Here is a 24,035-nt window from a genome sequence, read left to right as displayed (position 1 = left end):
CAACATTTGCCCAAAACTATATGAAATAACATTATCACACTCTATAACATTGTATTGTTTTTCTGTATATTCTAATGATTGAGGTTTGGGCTTTTGTAAGAGTGAAATTTACACTAAATCTGTGTGTTAGCTTACAGACAAGAGTATAGCAGTGAGGGGAATATCGGAAATAATTACTTATTAATAACTGTCCTCCAAACAGCCTCAAAGTAAAAGTTTGTTTTTATTTGTGACATTTGATGTTGATTTTAGTTTGAATTAGAAACTAATTCACCATAATTATGCAAATTTAATGTGAGTAAATGGAGTGTTATTTGTTTGTCTTTTATTATGAAATACAATAACGCAGTAACCATTTCACAGGAGTAGAGTATGATGTCTTTCCACCTATGTCTCATGCCTGGGGTACAATAAAGTTGTTAAATATTTTTGTGAAAGTTTGACAAATTAATTACTGATAATTACTGATTACTTAAATCCACTAATTACTGATTATTCCAGCACTACAGATGCACACGTTTAGTTGTGGATTCCTTAATAAAAACAAAGAAAATAAGGGCGAGGGTTTTGAAGGCAGTGATGGCAGATGGACAGACTGCATCCGAGGTCGGCGTCCCGCAGGTCCAGCCCGCATGCTCCAGCGTTAAAGCCCGTCAGCAGCATTAACACTAACTCTAATCTGTAGACCAGCTGCTTCTACATTCTATTATATGAAAGACCGAGCAGAGGCCAAACAAGCGCAGTTAAAGGACCATTCACAAATATCAGAGAGCCTGTATCATAAGACTAACATCCTGCTATGTTGCGAAAGGCTGCAGTGTTCGTTACAGCCATCTGAAAGTGTTGGACAGAATAAACAACATCCTGTTAAGCCTCATCAGTTGCGGAGGCAAGCATGTGAAGTTTGTCTTGAATGAAAATCACTGGCTCTTTAGAATTTAAAAGCTTCATCCTCTGGAGAGCAGGAAAAATATTTTATGACAATTTGACCACTAGCTTTTAGATATTTTTAGTTGAAGTCTGGCAGTCGGTTTGTCCACTGGACTGAAACATCTCAACAACTACAAGGTGCATTGGAAATAAAATTTGACATTTATTGTTCCCAGAGGATGGATCCCACTGACTTAAGTGATCCTCGCAGCTGTACGTTTTGTTTTGTGCTAAGTAGCAAATGTCAGCATGCTCACTAGCTAAGTTGAAATAGTTAAAATGGCAAACATTACACCTTCCAAATATCAGAATGTTGGCACAGTCAGTGTGAGCATGTTAGTATGTTAACATTAGCATTTAGCTCATAACACTGTGTTGTCTCATAGAACTTTTAGAAAGGCTGTAGATTCAAAGTGCTTTACATAATGCATTAAAACATAAGAAAGAACATGAAAATATTCAAATGCAAAATAAAAGAATAGAAACATTTTTAAAGGGTATTGAAAAGAAGGAAAAAACAAAAATATAAGGTAAAAAGTAAAAAGATGGTCCGTCATGAGTATTGAAGATTGAGTCAAAGGCAGAGTAAAAAAACAAAAAAACAAACACAAAAACAAACACAAAAACATAAAAGTTTTTAAAGTGAGGCCCCACACTGTGGCTGCAGCTTTTTCCACATAAATCAGTGCAGTTCCAACTTATTTTTATCTTGTTTCATACACACCTGTGAAAGACAGACAACGGTGATTATCTCAGTTTTAACAGATGGTGAGGGGTACAGGGGGGAGGGAGCTGTTGTTGTTGCTATTGGTTTCTGAGGCAGCAGATTTCCAGCAGAGCAGATTCTGCTAAACTGAGATAGATTTGATGATGATCATCTGCTGTCTTCTTCTTGTCTTGCTCAGGTGTTTCTCAGGTTAGTGAATTTACTGTGAATCAGATGTTTCATCACATCTGAGGAAAACTGATCCTCTTCTACCAGACCTTCAGCAGTTATTCTGTCTGATGTGAACATTTTCCTCTTTTACTGTGTCTTCTCTGTCACTTTCTGCAGGGAGATTTTTGGATTCATTTTCCAAAGTTCCTTCAACAACCTCAAAAGAATGTCTGGTGGTTGGATACAGAGAAAGAAAAATATTATATCAACATTTGCTTTCCTTCAGCATTACAGTGTGCGCAGTATGAACAGGAAAAAAACGAGATAAATAAGTACAAAAACAGTAAAGTGCAAGTATTGAGGTATTGAGTAGAGTGTGATAAATTCAAAGTGCTGTCACACAAGTTATATTAAATTAGTGGTTTGTAAAGTGGTTAGTGGTTTGCTTGGGATACTTTGCAAAAAAATACTGTCTGCTCTGGTTCCCTCGTCCTGTCTCATGTGATTTTTTGTTTTGTTATTTAAACTTCTCACGTTGCTCCATTTTAATAACTGCTTGAGGCTTAAATATGTATTAAATATGTAAATATGTATGAATGATCCATTGTTGAATGTGTGCAAAAGAATGTGAATGATAAATTGATGTACCTCACTTATAACACCACTAGATGGCGTTAAACACTTTGCTGTCCAGCATCATGTCTCCTCTGATTTCACCCAAACTAAACACAGAGCAGGAACATGAGACATGATCACATCCCATACGATCAACAGCAGGAGGAGGATCAGGTCTCCTGATGGCACATGTTCATTCTGAATTTTTGAAATGAGTTACCAAATCCTCCAACTCATTTGTTTCCCCTACCTCTAACATGTGCTGCTCCTCTATTGCTCCTTCATAATTGTAATTAACTTCTTACACAAACAGCCTATGGGGTCATTTTTTTATGGGACGACAGTCTCGACTAATCAGATGGACTGGACACACACAAGAATGAATACAATATCTCAGAAAATTAGAATATTATAATAAAATATTTTAACTGAATATTTTTCATAGAATTTTAATTTTTAAAACATTTAAAAGAAGTATACTTTGCTGCAGATCAGAGTCAGTTTTACTTTAGTTAAGGATTTCTTCTCCGGTATGGACTAAAATTCTCTCATGAGTTGAACAAAGGCTTCAGACAAATGGGATGAGTATCTGTAATGATGCCTTCTTCCCAGAATCCTCCCCTGTGGCCCAGACGTAACCTGGGCTCTTTTCCCTCAGTCTGCCGGTGTAATCTAATAAAACCTGCTGCAGAACGGCATGATGGGAGTCGTCCTGTCTGTGTGTCTATGTTGTTTCCTGTCCAGACATTCATTCACAGATCAGACAAACCGACAACCAGGGGCACATTACGCAGTGATTGGCCAGGCACGTGGAGGCTACTTCTCTCTCAACCTCTCTTTTCTCACACTTCACACAACTGTTTCTGTCACTTTTGGTGAATACATCTGAACACAACATCATGCGTCTTCAAGGAGACATTAGTCTCCTTAGGTTTTCACTCCACCTTCGAGTGTAGCCATCACAAACAACTAGTCAACACTTTTGACTTCCTGTGGTCGGACGACATTTAGTACAAACTAGTTCTTTATCCAGAATAGTCTACAGTAGATTTCATGACAATCCAAACACTGAACACACCCAAAACACTGAAAACACACAGAAGCTACAGGAAGTTGAAGTACGTTTAGACTAAACAGATCAACACACAACGTTATTCTAGTGCAGCTCCTATGTGTTTCACTGTGTCCAAATGTGTCTGAACACTGTCAGAGTAAATTTGGATTGACTGGTTGCATAACAGTTTGTTTATATCTGAAGTTTTATGGGGTTACATGCTGTCTGATCACCTAAAAATACAGCTTAATGCAGGCATGCAGTTTCCCAAAACTTTGCATGCTAGCTCCTGCTAGATAAATACTTTGACTGATGACAAAGCGTAATGGATACCAGCCTATACCCTTGTTCCTACAGCTCTGTGTGTCTAGAACTAACATCCACCCGCTCTACTCAGCATTTCCAATATTTCTACAGCTGACAGGAACTGCTTCACCTCCACCGCTCTGCATTATGAACCCGAGCTGCTGCATCTGCAGTTTGACTGTGTGCAGTAGAGTCGTTTGTTGAGCAGCATCGCTGAGGGGATCCAGGCTAATCTGTGAATGTGTGAAGATGAGTCCATGGCTGTTGTGTGGAGAGAAAAAACAAGTTAGAAAATCAGACAGTCCAACAGTGTAAATTCGTGCGAGAGTCTCCTCAGCAGTGTTTCCCAAACCCTGAGACATGGACTGATACCAGGGCACGGAAGGGGCCCTTCTCAGGGCCTCCATGTCGTGATACCCTCAACACTCAAAACTTTCCATAAAACTGAACCTACTTTCAGACAGTTCATGCCTCATCATGCATGTGATCTGTAATCTGTAATCGTTAATTTATGAGGCAAATTAAGGGCAAAAAACAAAAATTGTTTTTTCTTCCACAAATGTTTAATCACAGCAGGTAAAGAACAAACTTTGGAGAAATCACTGTGGAATTTACAGATGAATTTTGCTCTCACTTACATTAAGTTGCTTCTGATGGAAAGTTATTGGGCTGAACTTTTTGCTTTTTGTCGCACCCTGTTCAGTAGATCTTCACTCTAAGAGGCTGCTGAGTGCAAAAAGCAAATTGGAAACACTGAAGGGATTTCTGTTCTGCAGTCGATGCTCAGTTGTTTCTCAAGGGCGGTCTTCAGCTGAAGGAATGTACACTGATTTTATCTGATGTAAGCTCATGTTTATCTAATGGAAGTTAATATTAAGCTGGTGTAAGCCACCCCGCTGTCAGGTTTGTTTGTTGTGCGTGGCTTTGAGGAAACGTGATACAAAGGGAACTTTTGTCCGACGTGTTTGTGCAGACATAAACTGATGATTCTGTATATTTCTGCAATGTTGATGCAGAGGTGCGGCAGCGCAGAGACTCGGTTTTTAATTCCTGCACGGTTGGGTGAGAAAAACTTGACTGAGTACAACACCTTTCCCAGGGTCACTACAGTGGGCCACAGCTACCACTGAAGATCCTGCATCCCTGTTCTCTGTAGTTTTTCCTGGGAATTTAGTGAGTTTAGCATCCTTGGCCAACTTGCAAGTAATTAAGTAGTAAAAAGTCTTTCTTACTGAAATCTTAGTGGGGATCTGGGAGACTCTTAGACCCCTTGATTATGATGTAGGGATCCATGAAAACCTCAAATTAGTATTAAATAATAAAAAGTTTCATCACATTTTTAAACTTGTTTTCAAATGTTTTAGTAAGACTTTTTATTGGTTTACAGCATATAGGCTGGAGACTGTGTGTTGTTAGCTAATTGACATGCCTGATTGATGCAGGCCTTCTCAAATCACTTGGCATAATCCACTTCTCTGGTATTAATCTGTATGTTCAGTATGTTCCAGACAATCATCCAGCAGAGTTAAACACATCCATGATGCTGTTTCACATCCATGTTACTGTGAAGTCCACAGTGTGAAGGCCCATGTTTTTTTCTCCATCAAATAGGGAATGTACTGGGTTGTTATGGTGGAAGTAAAGTCCCCAGGTAACTGTGGCCCACAACAGGTCTTAAGACCTGCGAGAGTGCTCCAGCCCGTTTACTGTCCTAGGCTTCATCTCCTGTTTGGTCCAGTAAATGAGAGTCCTGTTGGGCAGAGATGAGGAGGGGCCACATGAACAATAGTGAGGCATCTCTACCCTGAAAACACCCAGGGGACCTGAGAGAGGGGGGACAGAGAGACAATTCAGCAGCTTTTCAGACAGACAGTCTCTGTATCTGAGGTTAAAACACCTAAAAGGAGGCATTGGTCCACAGCATGGTCCGCAGAGACGGGAAGGTATGTCATCTTCATCATAAAACTATTTTTAATCCTAATGTTTAAATGTTTTAATTCATCATACCATAAATGACAGATTTATGGTATTTCCTTTGTTAGTGTTTTTTATTTTTGCTCTTGCTTTACTGGGAGGATTGTCATGATGTTCTCGTATTGTTGGTGACTTTTGAATGAAACTTATTTCAAACTCTAGTTAGCAAATGATTTTGAAACTGATTTCAAATCAGACTGGTGGACTGTCCTGCAACATGTCCAGGAGTTTTGCCCAAACAGGATTTCCTCCAGTCCAGTCTCATCACAGCCGCCTAAAATCTGCCATTGCCTTGAGATAAGTTTACACAGTGAACAATAAGCTGTCAGGCTTAAAGGCGTCAGTAGTTACAGCTGTAGTTATAGCTTGATAGACTAACATAGCTGTTAATTAAGGTAACACACCTCCAAACATACCACCACTTTCTATGCCTCTGGTCATGTTCATAACATTAATGATGGATGGTAGAGATGGAAAATACTCCCATGATTATGAAATGTAAGATGTCATTTGTTTCATCAGGCAACTGAAGATGGTTTTATCACTGCTGAGTTGGTGGCTACAGATACTGTGCACTGACATCCAGATAATTTGGGTTTAATTACATAAAATATCTTACATGTGACAACACTTTTAAACTATTCAGCACCAGGTCAGTTATATTGGAGCTTTCAGAAGAATTTCTGCAAAATAGATATATACTGAGGTGCTGTCCTCCAGAGGGATGAAAGGGTAGACACATGGGTGAACAGACAAGCTTAATGACTAAACTGTGAAAGTAAAATGTAAAACGCAGCTTCTCGTTGCTGCAGCAGTGAAGTGTCTGAGTGCTGGTGTTAAAAAAAAACAAAAAAAAAAAATCACATTAAATCACATCTGGAAAGTGCAGCAGAGAGACCGCAGCCTGAAAACCACACGTGGACATAATCAAGACTCCACTGGAAGCTGGAAATGAACCAGATATAATCAGTGTGTGTGTGTGAAAGTGATGGAGAGTAAAGGCCTCTGCAGGCTTCAGATGAACTAATCTGTCTGACGTGTTGGTTATCCTACAGGCTCTGTGTTTGAAGCAGGCCGAGGCCTACACAGAGCTGCAAATGTACATTTTATCTGTGTGTTTGTTGATGCATGTGAGTGACACAAATCTCATACTAAACATTTTACTGCCACAGAGTATGAAAGTGTTGGACAGAGCAAACAACATCCCAGTAAATGAGCATAGTAGTGGAGAAGTGTGCCCTCAGAGTGGTACTAGAGAAAAGGTCACAGGGTCATGCAGTTATAAGGGACAGCTCCTCTTCCTTTCAAGAACCTCAAGCAAGTCCAGTTGACTTTTGATAACTTTTGGAGATATTCAGTCTAATCGAGCCTGGAAGCATCCAGTTATATTACTGCAGGCTACAGGCTACAGGTCTGGGTGCCAGTGTGTCTAAAACCCAAGTGGATCCTGATGTTTGGGTCTGTTCAGGTCCACCACAGTCTGCACCAGGTTGAATTATCATCTGGTCTTCTTGCACTGATTCTGACCTTTTCTTTTTTCCAGAGGGTCCGATATGGATCAGGTCCATGAAGACATCTAGTCTGGAGCACAGTATTTTGAATCAGCTCACTTACTGAGCCTCATCTTGCAGACACATTTACAACTCTATGTCAGGACTCAAATCAGCAGTCTGACTCAGACTTTCTGTGGCTTCTCACACACACACACACACACACACACACACACACACACACACACACACACACACACACACACACACACACACACACACACACACACCATGATCTGTGGTGTTGCTGAATAATGTCAGTCACTCTGTCTCTGGTTGCTGGACATTAACACTGGACCATTAGCTGTTAATTAAAGGTTGGCTTCATATTTTCCAGTCTTCACTGTACGATCTGGTCATGAATCAAACACACCCGCTCAAACTCATCCAGACCAGCCTGAGACCCCCGAATACTGCATCACCACATCTGCACGCTCTGCTGCAAAAACACCACAGATAAAATGCAGCTAACAGGAATCAGTTTGATCATAGTTTAGCAGCTGTAACTACGCACAGCGAGTTTGGAGGGTGACGTCTTTTGCATGTCCGGCTACCTAACTTACTACCTGCAGCAGTAACAGTGTTTGTTCAAAGGTTAACTGTAAGCATCATTCTCTAATCGCAATAGTTTGTGGGGTGTCAGGTTACTTAAACAGCTTAAAGGAAGCTATGATAGCCTCCTCCATACAGACTCTGTTTGTCTGAACCAAATTTCATGGCTCAAATGTGAACAACAGAGGAGAGAACCTCATGGTGGCACCAGAGGAAAAGTCAGGGCATCCCCAAAGGAATCAGGATTCTCTAGGGACCATAAATGTCAGAACAAAACTTATGGCAATCCATCTAGTAATAATAGTTGTTGAGATATTTCAATTTGGACCAAAGTGGTGGACTAACCGACTGACTGCCATCCAGAGAGCCAACCCACTAGCGTGGCAAAGCATCATGCACGCTGACAGTTCACCCCACTGTCCTCATCTGGATCTATTTAGTGGAGTTCAGGTGCTTTTCACTGTTTTGTTGTCTCTGTCTGAGACAAAACATCAAACTGCATCTCCTGTGTTAGTCTGGATCCAGACTTTGTGTTTGGGGGGTCTTTCTTGTGGTCTGGAGGCCCAGCATTTCCAGAGTCTCCAGGCCTGTTGGTGGTTTGGAGGGCAGCCTGAGTGGCTTCACCGCACTCTGTTTGTCTTGGATCAGCATCACCAGAAAAACCATCGCGCTGGGAGGATTATGAAACTGGTGTGAGACGCACAGGCTTAAGAAATGCTTCCCTAAGCTGAGCCGGACATGAGGGAAGTTTCGGATGAATTACAGTCTTTTTAAAATGTTTTGAAGGAAAAGTTTTGACAATTTATTTGTGACTATAACTAAAGTCCTCAATCTTCCACCATCATCGCCTCCAATTCTCCCTTCACTGATCCACATCCAAGGTTACTGTGATCATAAAGTTCTCGTACCATTAAAAGACATCAGAGAACATCAGCTCCAGGCCAGCCCCTCCTCAGACGCATGAAAAGTTGAAACGATCGGAGAAGCCTCAGCCCACCGGTGGTTTCTTGCAACCCTGCTCTGGTTATGATCCTGCAAAGAGAATGATGGGAGATTTTCCATTGAATCCTTGGAGGCAACCTCAGTGGTCATGTTTCCCAAGAGCTGGGTCACAGTGTCTTTCCCCCAACTTTGGAAAAACTGAAATATGAATTACTTGCATATGAGGGGGCGCCAATAGCAATTAGATGGGGAGGGTGTGTGGGGGTGCACATAAAGAGCTGGAGGGAACAGTTACAGAAGAATGACAGAGAAGAAAATAAAAGGAAGAGCCATAAAGAGACTGAGCTTGTTTTTTTGAGTACTTGCTGTATGTGTAAATGAGTATATACAGAATGAGTCTATGTAGTTGTGGTTTCTGAATAACAATACAGAAAAACATTCTCTGTTGTTAGCATCACATATTTCAAATTCGTAAACAGAGATGTACACACACATATATTAAATGTCCATATAAACCTTATCTTGACCTTTTAATTTTGCTGTCCCCTAGACCAGCAAGTCAAGTTTGAAGTTACATCATAAAGAACTGCTGACAACCACCAATATTCTGACAGTCAGGCATAGTGTCCATTTCATTCCAATCCGTCCTGCGGTCAGCACAGAAGCTGTGGTTTCAGTTGTTAGGAGCAGTTAACGATTGTCATGTCGTTTTTTTAAAGAAATCTGTTGATTTAGGAGTTCACTTACAACAGCTTGTGCAGCTGCAAACATCTCAGCCTGTCAATATTTTCATTGCTATTTTTCAGGGATGTAGCTTGTTATCTAGCTAGCTGTGTATAAAGATGATTCACTGCCACCAGAAGAGTAGTGGTGCACATTTCTCCCAGAAAACCTAGCTATTTTATTAAAATTCTGACTGTGGTGAAAGCATCTCTGAGTGGTTAGAGTTTTAATCGATGTTAGATGATGAAAAGAAAAGGGAGAAGGGAGGGCTTCCTGATTTCTCTGCCTTTCCACACTGTCTTTGCTGCTCTGGGATTTGAACCTCCATCTTTTTCATCATAGTCGTGCTTCATCAGAGAACAGAGGAACTTTGTGTTTTGCTGTGTTATGGAATTTGGAGCATTCACTTCAGTGATCATCACTCATGTGTCCTCTCACAGGCCTGTCTGATTATCTCTGCTCACCGAAGCTCATAATGTGTTTATTTTCTCTATAAACATGTAATTTCTCCCCTCTGCCTGCTTAGGACCTCTAATTGCTCCATGAAGAATCAGGGCCATGGTGCAGATGGGGTTCCCTCTCCTTGTGCTGGCCTTGTGGTTTAGCATTGGAGTAATTCTCCAAGTCAGGGGTGACCAGATGAAGCCAGCCCGTGCACCTCTGATCCCTCACCGACCTTTCGTTGTAGTGTGGAACGCTCCTACAGAGTCCTGCCGCCTTCGATTCAAGGTGGACCTGGACCTCAGTGTTTTTGACATCGTAGCAAACCTTAATGAAACTCTCAGTGGACCGAATGTCACCATATTCTACCACAGCCACCTGGGATACTACCCATTCTATTCCAACTCCGGGGTCCCTGTTAATGGTGGACTGCCACAGAATCAGAGCCTCTCCAAACACTTGAGCAAGGCCCGGGCCGACATTGACAAGCTGATCCCTCATAAGGATTTTCGAGGCCTGGGTGTTATTGACTGGGAGAACTGGAGGCCTCAGTGGGTCAGAAACTGGGGTTCCAAGGACATCTACCGCAATAAGTCGAAAGAACAGATTCGGAAACTTCACCCAAACTGGCCAGAGAGCAAGGTGGAGAAGGAAGCCAAGGAAAGTTTTGAGAGGGCTGGGCAGGCCTTCATGAACCTGACCTTAGCTCTGGCTGAAGGTCGCAGGCCGGACGGGCTGTGGGGGTTTTATCTGTTCCCAGACTGCTACAACTATGGGTACAAGCAGCACCCACAGAGGTACACTGGTGAATGCCCCAACGTCGAGCATGTTCGCAATGACCATCTGATGTGGCTCTGGAAAGAGAGTACGGCCCTCTACCCTTCGATTTACCTGGACTATGAGCTCAAGTCCTCCCCCAACACCGTCAAGTTTGTCCACTATCGAGTAAAGGAAGCCATGAGGATTGCATCCATTGCCCATACAGACTTCACTTTGCCCGTGTTCGTCTATTCCAGACCTTTCTATGCCTACACCTTTGTGGTTCTTTCAGAGGTAAGTTTTAGATTTTAGACTGAGGCCTAGAACATCTAATCACCAGACATCTTTAACAAACAGAAAACCAATTTAGTTAGCTGAGTCAACCATCTAAAATACTAAAATACAAAATAAAAATACTCACAAACCTTCACTTATCAACCTCAAACCTGATCTATCTGTCACGATGGCTGCTCGGTTTGCCCTGGTGGCAGCATTTGAGTGAATTCTGTGATTAAACTGTTTGAGCCAGTCTTTATAGTTACGTTAGTATCACAAATCACATACCTTAATCCTCGAGTGCTGCATGAGTTGAAAAAGCAATAAAACTAGACAGTTATGGTTGGCCAGGCGTTTACTGGCTGTCTATGTGTTTCAGAGTGACCTGGTTCATACCATTGGGGAGAGCGCCGCCTTGGGAGCATCAGGCGTCGTCCTTTGGGGATCATCCGAGTATGCTCGATCACAGGTGATGTTAAAAGAAAAAAAATTTAAAGTAAAAATATTTCAAACTGGTGAGTTAGAAGTGATTAAAGTGGTGAAAACTTGATGTTTCAACCCCTCCATCCAAAAAAAAAAAGTGAGTGCTCATTATGTTGTAGCATTACCCCTACATTATAGCATACATCACATAAAACACGCCACAAAGCATTTGGAAACCAAAAATGTTAATGGCATAAATGACATGCAGTCACGGTGCATTAAATAAGGCTTCATGATGTCTGACTGTGATAAATACAAGCAGACACCATTTTCATTTTCATCATTTTTCCTTTCCAAAAATAGTGTTTCAGATTTTTTCTGACTGAGCTTAACTAACAGTTAAAAACCAGGAGACTGCATCAGATTTATGTGTGAAAGTGATCAGGGTTTCTGTTTGGTGACTGTGGATTGTTTCACATCCTATTTAAACTAACTAAACTCAGTTTGAAATCCTGAAGAAAAACTTAATCTCATAATCATCACTAAAGAGACATTTTTCAACGTAACACTGTCACGACTTTTGGGAAGGCAAGGACTAGGACCCAAACGCAAGACCCCTCAGATGTAGTCTGATAATAATAATAGTTATTTATTCAAACAAAGTTAACAAACAAAAGATCACTCACAGAGGAGGAGGAAAACAAAGTAACAACAGAAAATCACTCACGGAGGAGGAAGGCAAAGTGACGGGACAAAGTAACAAACAAAGATCACCCATAAAGGGGGAAAAAGCACTAAAACAAAAGTTACCAAAACTAGAACACAAAATCTCTCTTACGAGGAAAATGACTAAACCAGGAACAAAACAAGAAACAAAGTAACAAATAAATACACAACCTGACTGGGGAAACAATACGAGAGGCAAGACGAGGAACGAGACGTGGCAAAGGTATGAGACAAAAGCATGGGACGAAACATGAGACAAAAACGAACTGACCCTGGACAAAGGGAAACGCAGACTATATATACACACGGGTAAGAGGAACAGGTGGAACCAATTAGGGCGGGGAAAACAATGACAAAAGCGGGAAACAAGACAAAGACAGGAAGTACAACAAGACCAGATACACAAGGGCAGAAATTTCAAAATAAAACAGGAACTATAACCAAAGCTTAAACTAAAAATGTCCAAAAGTCCACTGAAGAGTTCAAAAAATAGCCCCCTTAGGGGCTAGTCATGACAAACACCACATCACTGAAGTGAGCTCATTCTCTCAAGTTGAAAATTTTTATTCTGTTTCTATTTCTGTTTTGTCTCCGACCTCCTACCTGCAGAGGAACTGTCTGACAGTGAAGAAGTATATTGACGGGCCGCTGGGACATTATGTCATCAACGTCACATCTGCTGCTAAGCTGTGCAGCAAAGCTTTGTGCAAGAAGAACGGCAGGTGCGTCCGCAAGAGCCTCGACTCAGGTGCTTACCTACACCTGAACCCACGCTTCTTCCACATCCACCGCAACCCGGCACCCAGGGGCCCCCATTTTCACGTCAGCGGTCACCTCAACAACCACGACATCCTGGACATGAAGCACAAATTCACCTGCCAGTGCTACCAGGGCTGGACAGGTGTTTACTGCGAGATGCCCCAGGCTCCGCCCCCTCCTCCTCCTCCTCCCCCACCTCAGCCTGCCATCCCACTGCCTCACCCCCGCGAGAGCAGCCTGCTGGGAGATATCCTGGTTCTCCTGTCCCTCCATTTCTCCTGTCTGTGTATCATCACGTTTCTGGGACTCTGTCTGATTATCAAGTGTCTGATACTGTAGCAGCCAAGACCTAAAATTAGGACCAGAGAGTCACTGTAGAGACGATAACAGAAAAGGTCTGTGGAACGAGCAGCTACAGCCGAGTGTTAGCCAGAAGTGTGATCAGCTGCGGTTGCTCTAATGTCCACTCAGATGGACTCCAAGAAAAGCTACTCCAAGAAAATGCTTGACTGTATTGAACAGAATGGGAAAACATCCAACTTCTCTCTGCAAATACTAAAAATAATAAGTCATCTCTCCGTCATTGAGTTCACATCATCTAATGTCAGTCTTAGTGGTGAAAATATAATTTTTTTGTTTTTATTTCGCCAAAAACCATATTTGATGTATCAAACAACCTTCTATCAACCAGGCTTGATGTGAAAAGACTTGAAGTTTGTAGCTTGCTCTTTTGCAAAAGACAGATTCATAACGTTGAGTGAGTTGCACAGAAAAAAAACATTAAAATGTCCATTTAAATTTCTCAAACCACTGCATCCACCATTCATTCATTCATTTTCTACCGCTTAATCCGTCAGGGTCGCGGGGGAGCTGGAGCCTGTCCCAGCTGACTATGGGGTACACCCTGGACTGGTCACCAGTCAATCACAGGGCTGACACACAAAGACAGACAACCACTCACGCACACACTCACATCTACGGGCAATTTAGAGTAGCCAATTAACCTAACCCATGCATGTTTTTGGGATTGTGGGAGGAACCCATGCAGGCACAGGGAGAACATGCAAACTCCACACAGAAGAGCCCAGCCCAGTTTGAACCTGGAACCCTCTTGTTGTGAGGTGACAGTGCTAACCACTGCACCACCGTGCCGCCCGCATTTATTTATCCATATGACAGCAGGCTCATGATTAGATCTTTCTTCATCCACATCCTCCAACTTTATTAGTGAAAACTGGAAGGAACATTCAGATGTTTGCTATTTGATGAGCATCTATGTGAATCCATTGTACCTGTTGTGACTGACTACAGCTGCCATCCATTACAAGAATCTCCAAACTTATAAGAACCTAGAGGAGGTGGATAAACAATTGTGAAGACAGAAAAGTAACAAACTGCTCCATTTCCCCGTTTTTGGTTCTGGAAATACTCGAAAAAAGACACCACCCTCCAAACTCTTTTAACGCCCCAAGAACAACCATGTTGACATATGGACACAGGTCTGCCCAGGTACTGTTGCCATGATTGGACAGTTGCTGTTTAGGGGAGGGGTTTAGCAAAATGTTAATGTCACTTTAAAAATGTACTGTAGGTTTTCTTAGAAGAAACAGTCACGTTTCCTTTTTGTGTAAAATACAGCTCTTCTGTTGTTTTCTTTTTTTTTTTTAAATGCCTGTGTGTTTACAGTCTAAAATAAATAAAAGAGATAACTTGAAGAATTAAGTCTCATAAATTTTCACACATGACAAATCAGTCTACAGGCTCTGTCGTGCTGTATCCAGGATTAAATGCAGCAAATTTCCTGTGAGCTTAGTTTGAAATTCTTTCTTCAGTTGATCTGAAAGTGGGTGAAGTGAGTGAAAAAATGAAAGAAACCAGCATGTGATATTTAAGCCTGATGCTCAGTGACCTGATGACTTGATTTCTGATTGTTTATCTCAAAGTCTGCTGGAAAACCTTTAGAAAAAAACTAGGGAGAGAAACCGGAGTTAATCTTCAACAGAAGGACAAAATAAACATTAGTCTTCTATTAAAACCTAATAAAACAATCAATAAATCAGCGACGCCCTTCAGAAGACAGTTCAGTTATTTTACAGTCTCAGTCATTTGTTTAATTTGGGATAATGACTATAATGAGGCTGACATCACAGCCAGCACTTCATCAGGCTGCTGAGTGAAAACACAGTCTGGTGGCGACAGTGCAGTCAATGAGTCACAGCGAGCTGCGGCGGGGCAGGTCACATGACCAAAACAACACAACAATAGTCCCTGTTTGTCCCACGGGAAAGGGAGGGACGGCTGGGTGTCAGACATTGCTCTGGGTGATGAGAGGATGCAGAAGCTTCTGTTCACGCCTCTTAAAAGAGAAACTGTCAAAACCCAGTAAAGTGTTTGGTTTTACATAAAGTGCTGAAGTCAGATGATCAGGAACAAAACTCTTTACCAGCTCGAATTTAACAGAAACATTAGAGACTCATCATTAATCTGCTGCTGCTGCTGGAGGATTTGAATTACAACTCTACAGCAGCTCAGCTGGTCCCATATGCTTGATCAGCACTGGAGCTGACACTGACCATATGAAGCGGATCAGTTGTTATCATAAAAACTTGGATAGGAAACAGATCGCTAATGTCAGACCAAATATATCTCAGAACAATCTTGAGCCTCACACTAAGATCCCACCTGGACGCTGTCCAGTACAGTCCGATCTGAAGGACTCTGGACCAGTTTGGTTTAAGGACATCAGGGAACCTCAGTGGTGGTAATGAGGGAGGGGCAAGTGCTTTTGGACCAGACATACTCTAAAATGAATGGGACAAAATGTTCTGTTTACACACCAAAGGGTGACTATGTACTTGGACATGTCCACGTGTCCAGATGGTCCACACGCAGCCAGTGTGGTCTGTACGTGGACGCCAGATTCATCCTGCTGCTCTGGGGGTAAAACCATCAACCTTCTGGTCCTGAGTCCAGTCCCATTTGTTAAAGCAATAAAGCAGAGATGTGAGTATCACATGACTGTTGTTGTACTGGTGGAATTAATATCGAAAATGTACATGATACTGACGAGTTTTTTAAAATGACAGATTTAATTTATGCAAAACTAAATTACTCACAGTATTAAAGTATTATAAGGTTTTTATCCTCTGTGCTGTGAAATGCTCTTTTTATGGCTGCATGGTTCAGAATGGATCATTGCATTTACACTACATCATAACCACTTTCCACAGAGACACACAGCGTTCTCTGTCTGCTCATATTTTCCAGTTTAAATGCAAACACTCCATCCTCACTATCTGTGTCGACTTTGGAATAAGTTGTACCTTAAAACTCCAGCAAGCAAATGTCCGTCTTCACTTTGCCGTCCTGTGAGTCACCTCCTGATGAACCTGCTCATTAAACATGTTTTGGACAGAACTATGAGTTGCCAGGCACAGAAACACAGTGACTCAAAATATTTTCTACGCCTTTAAAAAATGGAGAGTTTGTCCAATAATAACACAATAAAAACGCATTTGAAGATTTTAGAAGAGAATGGACACTGGGACCAGAGAGGAAACTGTCAGGTCCACTCCGGAGGAACGATCCTTCACTCCTGGTTTGTGACGTCTTTCACCATCACCCACTGACTTTCAGCTTTTTAATTGCCTTCCTTCCAGCCATTGGTTTAATTTCATTTTTATAAATATCACCCAGCTGCAGATGCATCATATATTAAATATATGCAATACTAAATAATTTTGCATGTGAAAACAGTCATTTCAGATACATAACAACATGTAACACACTATGTGACATGTGACAAATTAACATATATAAACATGCTTTCGTGGAACTAAACACCTAAATCAGATGTGACTCATTTCACATCTGATAAATTCACACACGTATATAAATAATCATGTGTAGTTTTCAGATGTTTCCCATGTGAAAACATGTTTTTCATGTTCTTTTTATTTTTTGTTAGGTCAACTTCCTGTTGCAGTCTTTGTCTGGAGTGAGAAAATCATAACCATTCAGTTATGGTTTTCTTATAGCTTTGTTAACGAAACACGCTAACATGCTGAACTAAGATGGTGAACATGATAAACATTTGAACTGCTAAACATCAGCATGTTAGCTGAAGCTATTCGACCATCAGTAAAGCAGCTCAGTCTGACTAAACTGGGCCCTTTAGTCTTGTTTCCTGTTAAAGGGTTTTCGGTGGAGTTTCTCCTCATCTTAATCTGTTTATAAAACAGGTTTTAAAACTTTTGAGGCAATTTTCTTTGGAGAATATAAATAAAACTGACTTGAGTTGCATCCTGTCATGGTATTTTCAACAAGCGTCTGTTTTGACCTTTTGGTATTGTCAGATTAAAAGTCTTAGGATCATCAGAGTCATTAGTATTCATCCTCTGTGTACACCGAATGTCTGAACCAGATTTCACAGCCTTCAACACTCCTCGTGAGTAAACGTGACTCAGGCAGAGCTGGAGCTGACTTGGCTGAATAATTCTGACAGCGCGTCTCTGTCGGTGTTATTATCGGATTATGATGATTGGCAGCCGAGGAAGTAAACAGCCGTAGCATCTTCAATTCACAGCCCTCTCAGTCTCACATCAAGGTCTTTTTCTTCTAAACTGAAACCTGAGAATGTGAGATCAGAGAAAATTCTGCTGTCAATGAAAGTTATATCAGAAAACAGTTTGTTTCCTTCAGCTGTTTTCACATAACCACATTTGAAGAGTTCACTTTCAAAAACTCTGTGTACTGTATCCACTTTACAAAACAAACTCCTGAGGTTTATTATTCAGGGTCCTAAATATACAGAAACCAAACACCTGTGATTTTACAGACCTCAGGCTTCAGTTAGCTCCTGTACTTTAACTAATAACCATAATCAGCCTCGGTTCAGTGTCAGCAGTCGCTCTGGATGTTCAGCCTGAGACTCAACATGAGTTTTGTTTTCTGTCGGACTCAGAGTGACATCCTGTCTGAAATCAACCATCAAACCTTAAAGCTTTTTTTCCACTTTATTGCCAATTAAAGACTAAGTCTGGCTTAATGGTAAATGGGAAACGTGCATTTATTGCAGACTATTTTCACTGGCAGATAATTTCAGTAAATAAACCTATTGCTCTGATTGGCTGTTTATCAGCTGTTCATCACCGACTCTGCTGCCTCTCCATCAGCTTCATCTGCTGCTGCTTCTGCTGATTACAGGCCGGGAGGAAGAGCAGCTAAACATTTATGGCCTTCGTACACAAACAATTAACAAGGCCTAAACATTCACGACTGATGATCCAGACGGAGCGAACGTCTCACCTTCAAAACAGCCTCAGATGGAAAAAACACCTCAATCAGCTCCACTTCCGACTCTCTGTAAGCAAAGACTGGTGACTAACTGGAAAACACGTCATTTCTTCCTTTGAAAATTAAGGTACTGTATTTATTGAGGAAGAAAATGATCCAAGGACTTTTATAGGTTCGGGGTCAGTATCAGCAGTGATGTGTGCTTTGTAGACAGATTTGTGTCTTGTATGGTGTAATCATTGATAAAATGTTTTTTAACTGGCTAATTTATGTTTTCTCACCATTTTCATTTTCACTCTAAACAACCAAAAGCACTTTCTGAGCTGTGTTCACCGCAAAATTACCAACACTGTAACAATAAACAAAAACTGTGAGAAAATCTGTTCAAAACAACGTTCTCTAAACAAGACAAAGAGTCTGCAGCCATGCTGAGCTCCCTGTGAGGCCGCACAGCAATGATGAAGTCACGAGGTCTCCAAAATCATTAGGAGTCATCCTGTGGGAACCACGAGCAGCCACAGAAAGTTTAGTGGAAATCAGTCAAGATCTCACCAACATTTCAATGTGGGACAATAACTTCTTAACAAAACCCCCCAGAACTCTGAGGCACTTCATAGTATTGTAAGAAGAGCCTCAGTTCAGAGTGAGCAGATGTCGTCCTCTCCAGTAAAAACATCAACTGAGCGTCAGTCTGTTGATTTTGAAACCATGTGAACTGTCAGATCCTGATCCCACATCAACACAACAGCTCTGTGAAGCTCCTCGTGGGCCGTAAAAAAAAAAATGCAGCGTTAGCTTGGTGGGTGAAGATGGCATCAGAAACAATAACATGACTGGCGGGGGAAAACTGGCAACCCGTTAACAAAACACGCCGCCTGTGAAATTCACTGACATATGTGACAGAAACCTCAAGACTGTGCAGGAGGTCACTGGCTCCTGCAGATCACTGGATCCTCACGCCTGTTTAAAATAAGTCCAGAACTGCAGACAGTAGAGTAAGTTTCAGTCCCTGGAGGTCAAAGGTCAGAGTCACAGCACAGTGACTGTGATGAAAGGAATTATGGTCATTTCCTTCTATCTGATAAAAACATCAGAGAGATCAGAGAGAAGAGGCTGGTGTTCTAAACAGGAAATGATAATTCTCCCGTACTGTAAATGTTGTTATGTAACAGATTTCAGAGAAGATCAGATAAAATAGAAAATCGCAAAAAAGCTCAGAGTAAATGCAGCCGAGAAATGATGAGCGGGAGTCGTTTAAAATGTATGGACATTGTTATACATTAGCTAAAACATGCAGAAGTGCCTGCATGATTCAATTGAAACTGAAGGAAATGGGAGTGAAAGGGACCCGACAGTCCAGTCAGTCCATACGATGAAGGGATGACGATCGTCTGCAGCGGCCACAGAAATCAGATTTCAGTTTCCATTCTTTTAAATTTAATTACTGTCGACCATTGTTCTGCAGGAGCAGGCGCCATGCACGTTTTCCAGATGAAAGTCTTCCATATCATACGACATGTACCGAATGTAGGCCGACCCTGAACCATCACTTCCTCCCCGGGCAACTCGATGCCTCATTACAGCCGAGGCCATTAAAGCGGCGGGAGGATCCGTGCTGTCTGAGCCCAGACATTTTCATAACACAGTCCATATGTTGGTGGGGAGGCTCCGGCCGCCGCAGTCGGAACGCTGAGGTTTCCGTGCAGGGGTGAGTGAGTAGGTGGGTTCAGGGGCCCAGGGTGAGGAGGTGGGGGGAGGGGGGGTGCCGTGTGGGCTCAGGGTGGGCCTTTCATCCACGGAGGTGGTGGAAACGAATCTGCAGTCAGGATCAGAATGCCAGGCCAGAGGAATCCAAATACGCTACCCACCACCACCGCCCACCACCCCACTCCACTCTCTGTGGGAATGTGGTTTCCTTCACACACGCACACACACGCGCACACACACACACACACACACACACACACACACACACACACACACACACACACACACACACACACTGGGGTTGAGATATTATGAAATCAGTATTTAGGTGTGTTTTTCTGAGTTTGAGTTCTGAGTTGTGTTTATTTTAACATTTCCACGAGTTAAGACAGCGTGTGTGTGTGTGTGTGTGTGTGTGTGCGTGTGTGTGTGTACAGTTCTGTACGTCCTCCAGTGCATATGTGGTGTGTTTGTGCTTTGTTCACTGGAGCTGTCGACCTCAGGACTGAGGACACGTCTGGAAAAGTGAAGACACGTAAACTCACAGAGAAATCACTGTGAAATTATTACAGTTATTATCATTAATATTTAAGGATCTTTGGTTATCGTCACCTTTGGCTCTGGAAAAATAGCTGACACATGAGTTGACACACATTCATTTCCTCTGTCTTGTGGCCTGCACCTATGTCCCTTAGTCCTGAGCTTCTGTCCTCTCACTGTCTTTTTCTGGACCTCTTCTCCTCTCTGCTGTACCTGAGGACACTGACTGCATTAACCTGCATTGTTTACCGACACCTGTCATCAGATGCACCATAAAGACGGAAGCAGCAGTAGATTATTCGACCTATGAGCTGTTTTGGAAGAATTAAGGTGCAAAAAGACGCTGTCGATGAATGCAGGTGTTCTGATGCTCAGCACACGCTGTCGGCTAAAGCGCCCTGAGAAGCAGAAGCCAAACACAACCATAGAAAATAAATATGTAACACGCTGCTTTCAGTTGTAACATGTAATGCATGAAGTAACATAGGGAAAACTAGATCATCGTGATCCTGCTTTTTTATTTACTTCCTCATCATTAGCTGAATTTAACGGCTCAGAAACATTTGTTGCTCCTAAACTCTTTGGCTCCGCTGGTTCTTGTTATGGAAAACAGACTTTGGTTATTCAGGGAAAGTTAGCTGACGGCTCATTTCCACTGCATGAAAAATGTGTCTTTTCGCAAACTAAACTTTGGTCGTTGAGCTGCTGCTGCTGCAGAGCATCAGGAAACACAGTCAAACACCGATGACTTCACCGAGCAGTCTTCCTCTGATTTCTACTCACCCTCAACAAACTCCTCTATCACGTCACTCCTTCGCAGAAATGCAGACCATGTAATTACAGCCCACGGTTCGTCTCAGCTGATGGAGACTTGCAGTGACTGTCAAAAAACGCACATTTGACCTTACGCCTGTGCCGACACCGAAACGCACACTGACTGTGTGTGTGCTCTTGTTTAAAAAACACAAAATTGAAGGTTTTTTTAGGGAGCAAATGAGAGAAAACAGCATCTAATGAGTTGAGAGAGAAGATCTGAGGGAGGCAATGACTGATTATCCAGGAGAGAAAGAACATCTGAGGCTTGTTCACAGCGGCCGATGATTTAAAGGAAACACACATAAACACACACACACACACACACACAATTGCTCTGATGCCATATCTGAGAGAAACCCAAGATTTAGATAAAGCCTCTTGTTCTCTGTGTTCTCCAGAACCACATGAAAAGACGAGTATCACTTTCACCTGCGTATCCAGAAACAGACAGATTGAAGATGTGTTTAGCTTAGCTTAGCACAAAGACTGGAAGCAGGGGGAAACCGCTAGCCTAGCTTCACTAAAAGAGAAGATGCTCACTGACAATTAACATGATGATATTAATGATCCTCATGATCAGGTGATGTTCATCCATCTGGAACGAGCAAGTGTTTGATGAATCATTCGTACAAACAAGCCTCAGAACAAAGTAAGCAAATTTTGGGATAAAAATGTGGAAATATTTGTGTTTCAGGCTCATTGTCATGCTGATTTATGCTCATCAAAAAAAAAAAAAAAAAAAAAATATTCTGAAAGTCAGCAGTGAACCAACACATTAAAATGAGCCCACCGGCCTCAGAGATGTACCGGTGCTGGTCACACCGTGCTGTCCCTCCCTGATCTGACCGCCTGCTGCAGACCGATGGCCTGTTTCTGACGAGCTCAGTCCAGTTAGCTAACTCTGAACTTTACCAGAAACGAGACTAAAAGTCTGCAGGAAAACTCTGAGTTTGTAAAGCTCATTACACAAAACACAAACCTCTGAAGAGACAATTTTCCTATTTTTAGAAGCTTCTTAACACGGAAACATGCTCTCTGAGCTTCAAAGCTCATAATGAATGAACACAGAACATCTGAGATGTTAATATTTTAATTATAGGTAACAGGAGTTTTACTGATGCAGTGAGCGAGTCGGGTTTCTCCCATAATAATACATTCTCCCATAATCTGACGTGGCTGTTAAAAAAAACAAACGTGTTTCTTCCTACAGACGGAAATCTCTGTGAACGCTGCTTAGTTAGAGGATTTTTACTCAGTGTGAAAACATAGAGTTAAAAAGGGAAAATCCGTGTGTATATCTAACAGAGGGACTCGCAGGGATCTGGTTCACTGTGACTTTTGTCTTCTGGTTGTAAATATGTGTGGTTAACCGCAGGAATCTCGGCTCGGCTGAGTTAAAGTGCTGGGTCCACATGTAATGTCATTTAATCAGCACAGTGACACTCGGCCGCACCGAGGAGCGAGAGAGCAAATTAAGAAATACACAGAGATGAAGATACTAGTTAACTCTGCTGCACATTTATTTTGGCAGAAAAAAATGAGTAGATGTATGTTATCATGTGACACGTCTGACACCCTGGTGATTTCCTGTTCTCAGGGTAGTTCTGTTTGAGTGTTTTCACATATTAAACTGGGTTAAAAGGGACAGAGGGACATGAGATTTCCCCTTTGAGTGTTCAGTGAAATCTGAGACAAAGCTTTGGTGCAAAAGTGCAGTATTTAATGCACGGACAACTCCCCGTATCACAGGCTCTGATGCTTTGGTTGGTTAAAGTGCCTCCTTCTTCTACCCTGCCTTTGGCTGATGCATTAATACTTCGTTTGTCGTTACACCGCATGTAACACGACCGCTACAAGTATTTCATTGTGTGTGAAACAAGGACACATTTGCAAAAACATTGCTCCATAGTGTTACTAGTGGTCAGAAAATCCACAGGGTCCTTTAAAGCACCGACTGAATGATGTTCTAACTCATACCTGTTTCCCACCGAGGGCAGTTCGAGGGGCCAGTTCGGAGCCGGCGTCTCTGCAGCCAAAGGACCAGCTCTCGGCCTGGAAAGCTGGTTCTGGAGCGGCACCAACACTTTGCTGGTCTAGAAAAAAATAGAAGGATAAAAGAAAAATTATGATGTGGTCAAAAATAAAAATAAACACAAAAGAATTAGAAACAGGTGAGATAAGCTGACTGCACATGGACACACTGCACCTTCCACCTTCAGCTGGTTCATCTTCTTTCATCTTCTGGTTCAAGCCACGCTGTCCTCCCCCTGTTTTTCTTCTGGTTTATGAAGTAAACTCACTCACTGAGCACATTTTAGTTGAGTTTGAACCATGTTCAACTTGAGCTTGGCCTCAGTTCACACAGCCTTGAGAGAATTCAGATCTATTTGCTCCCACTCACATCCTGTGGCTTTGCCCTGTGGCTGAAAACTTCTCGATACATTAACAATATTTACTGAATTTATAGTTTTAGTTTTGATTAACTGACTTTTTCTTTACTTAAAAATGGATTAAACAGAAGTAAACTAACTTTTCCTGGACTTAGGTTGAGTAGTAGAAATATAAAGTTTTATATTTAACATCTATTTTTAAAGATCAACAAACACACACACACACATATGCACACACACGCACACAGACACACACACATATGCACATGGACAGTTGTTGTTGACAACTGTGTTTACGTCTGTCTTCCTGCTGCTGATTGAAGTGGATGAGTTGAGACTTTTCTTCCAGAGAGGATCAGACCTCAGAGGAGCTCAGCAAA

General features: G+C 41.9%; 1 protein-coding gene across 1 annotated transcript; it reads left to right on the top strand.

Annotated features, from left to right (window-relative positions):
- The first annotated feature begins 10,081 nt into the window (after positions 1-10,081).
- On the top strand, positions 10,082-13,246 carry hyal6 (hyaluronoglucosaminidase 6). Its single transcript, XM_041038585.1, has 3 exons — positions 10,082-11,017; positions 11,379-11,468; positions 12,758-13,246. The coding sequence occupies exons 1-3, from the start codon at positions 10,082-10,084 to the stop codon at positions 13,244-13,246; spliced, it is 1,515 nt and encodes a 504-aa protein (XP_040894519.1).
- The last annotated feature ends 10,789 nt before the right edge of the window (positions 13,247-24,035 follow it).

This window comes from Toxotes jaculatrix, chromosome 5, assembly GCF_017976425.1.
Source record: "Toxotes jaculatrix isolate fToxJac2 chromosome 5, fToxJac2.pri, whole genome shotgun sequence".
NCBI classification, from domain to species: domain Eukaryota; kingdom Metazoa; phylum Chordata; class Actinopteri; family Toxotidae; genus Toxotes; species Toxotes jaculatrix.
This window is presented reverse-complemented; position numbering and strand designations above follow the sequence as displayed.

Coding starts and splice junctions, on each gene's coding strand:
- hyal6 (XM_041038585.1), top strand. CDS start 10,082: ATGGTGCAGATGGGGTTCCCTCTCCTTGTGCTGGCCTTGTGGTTTAGC. Junction 11,018..11,378: donor CCTTTGTGGTTCTTTCAGAG/GTAAGTTTTAGA, acceptor TATGTGTTTCAG/AGTGACCTGGTTCATACCAT. Junction 11,469..12,757: donor CCGAGTATGCTCGATCACAG/GTGATGTTAAAA, acceptor TCCTACCTGCAG/AGGAACTGTCTGACAGTGAA.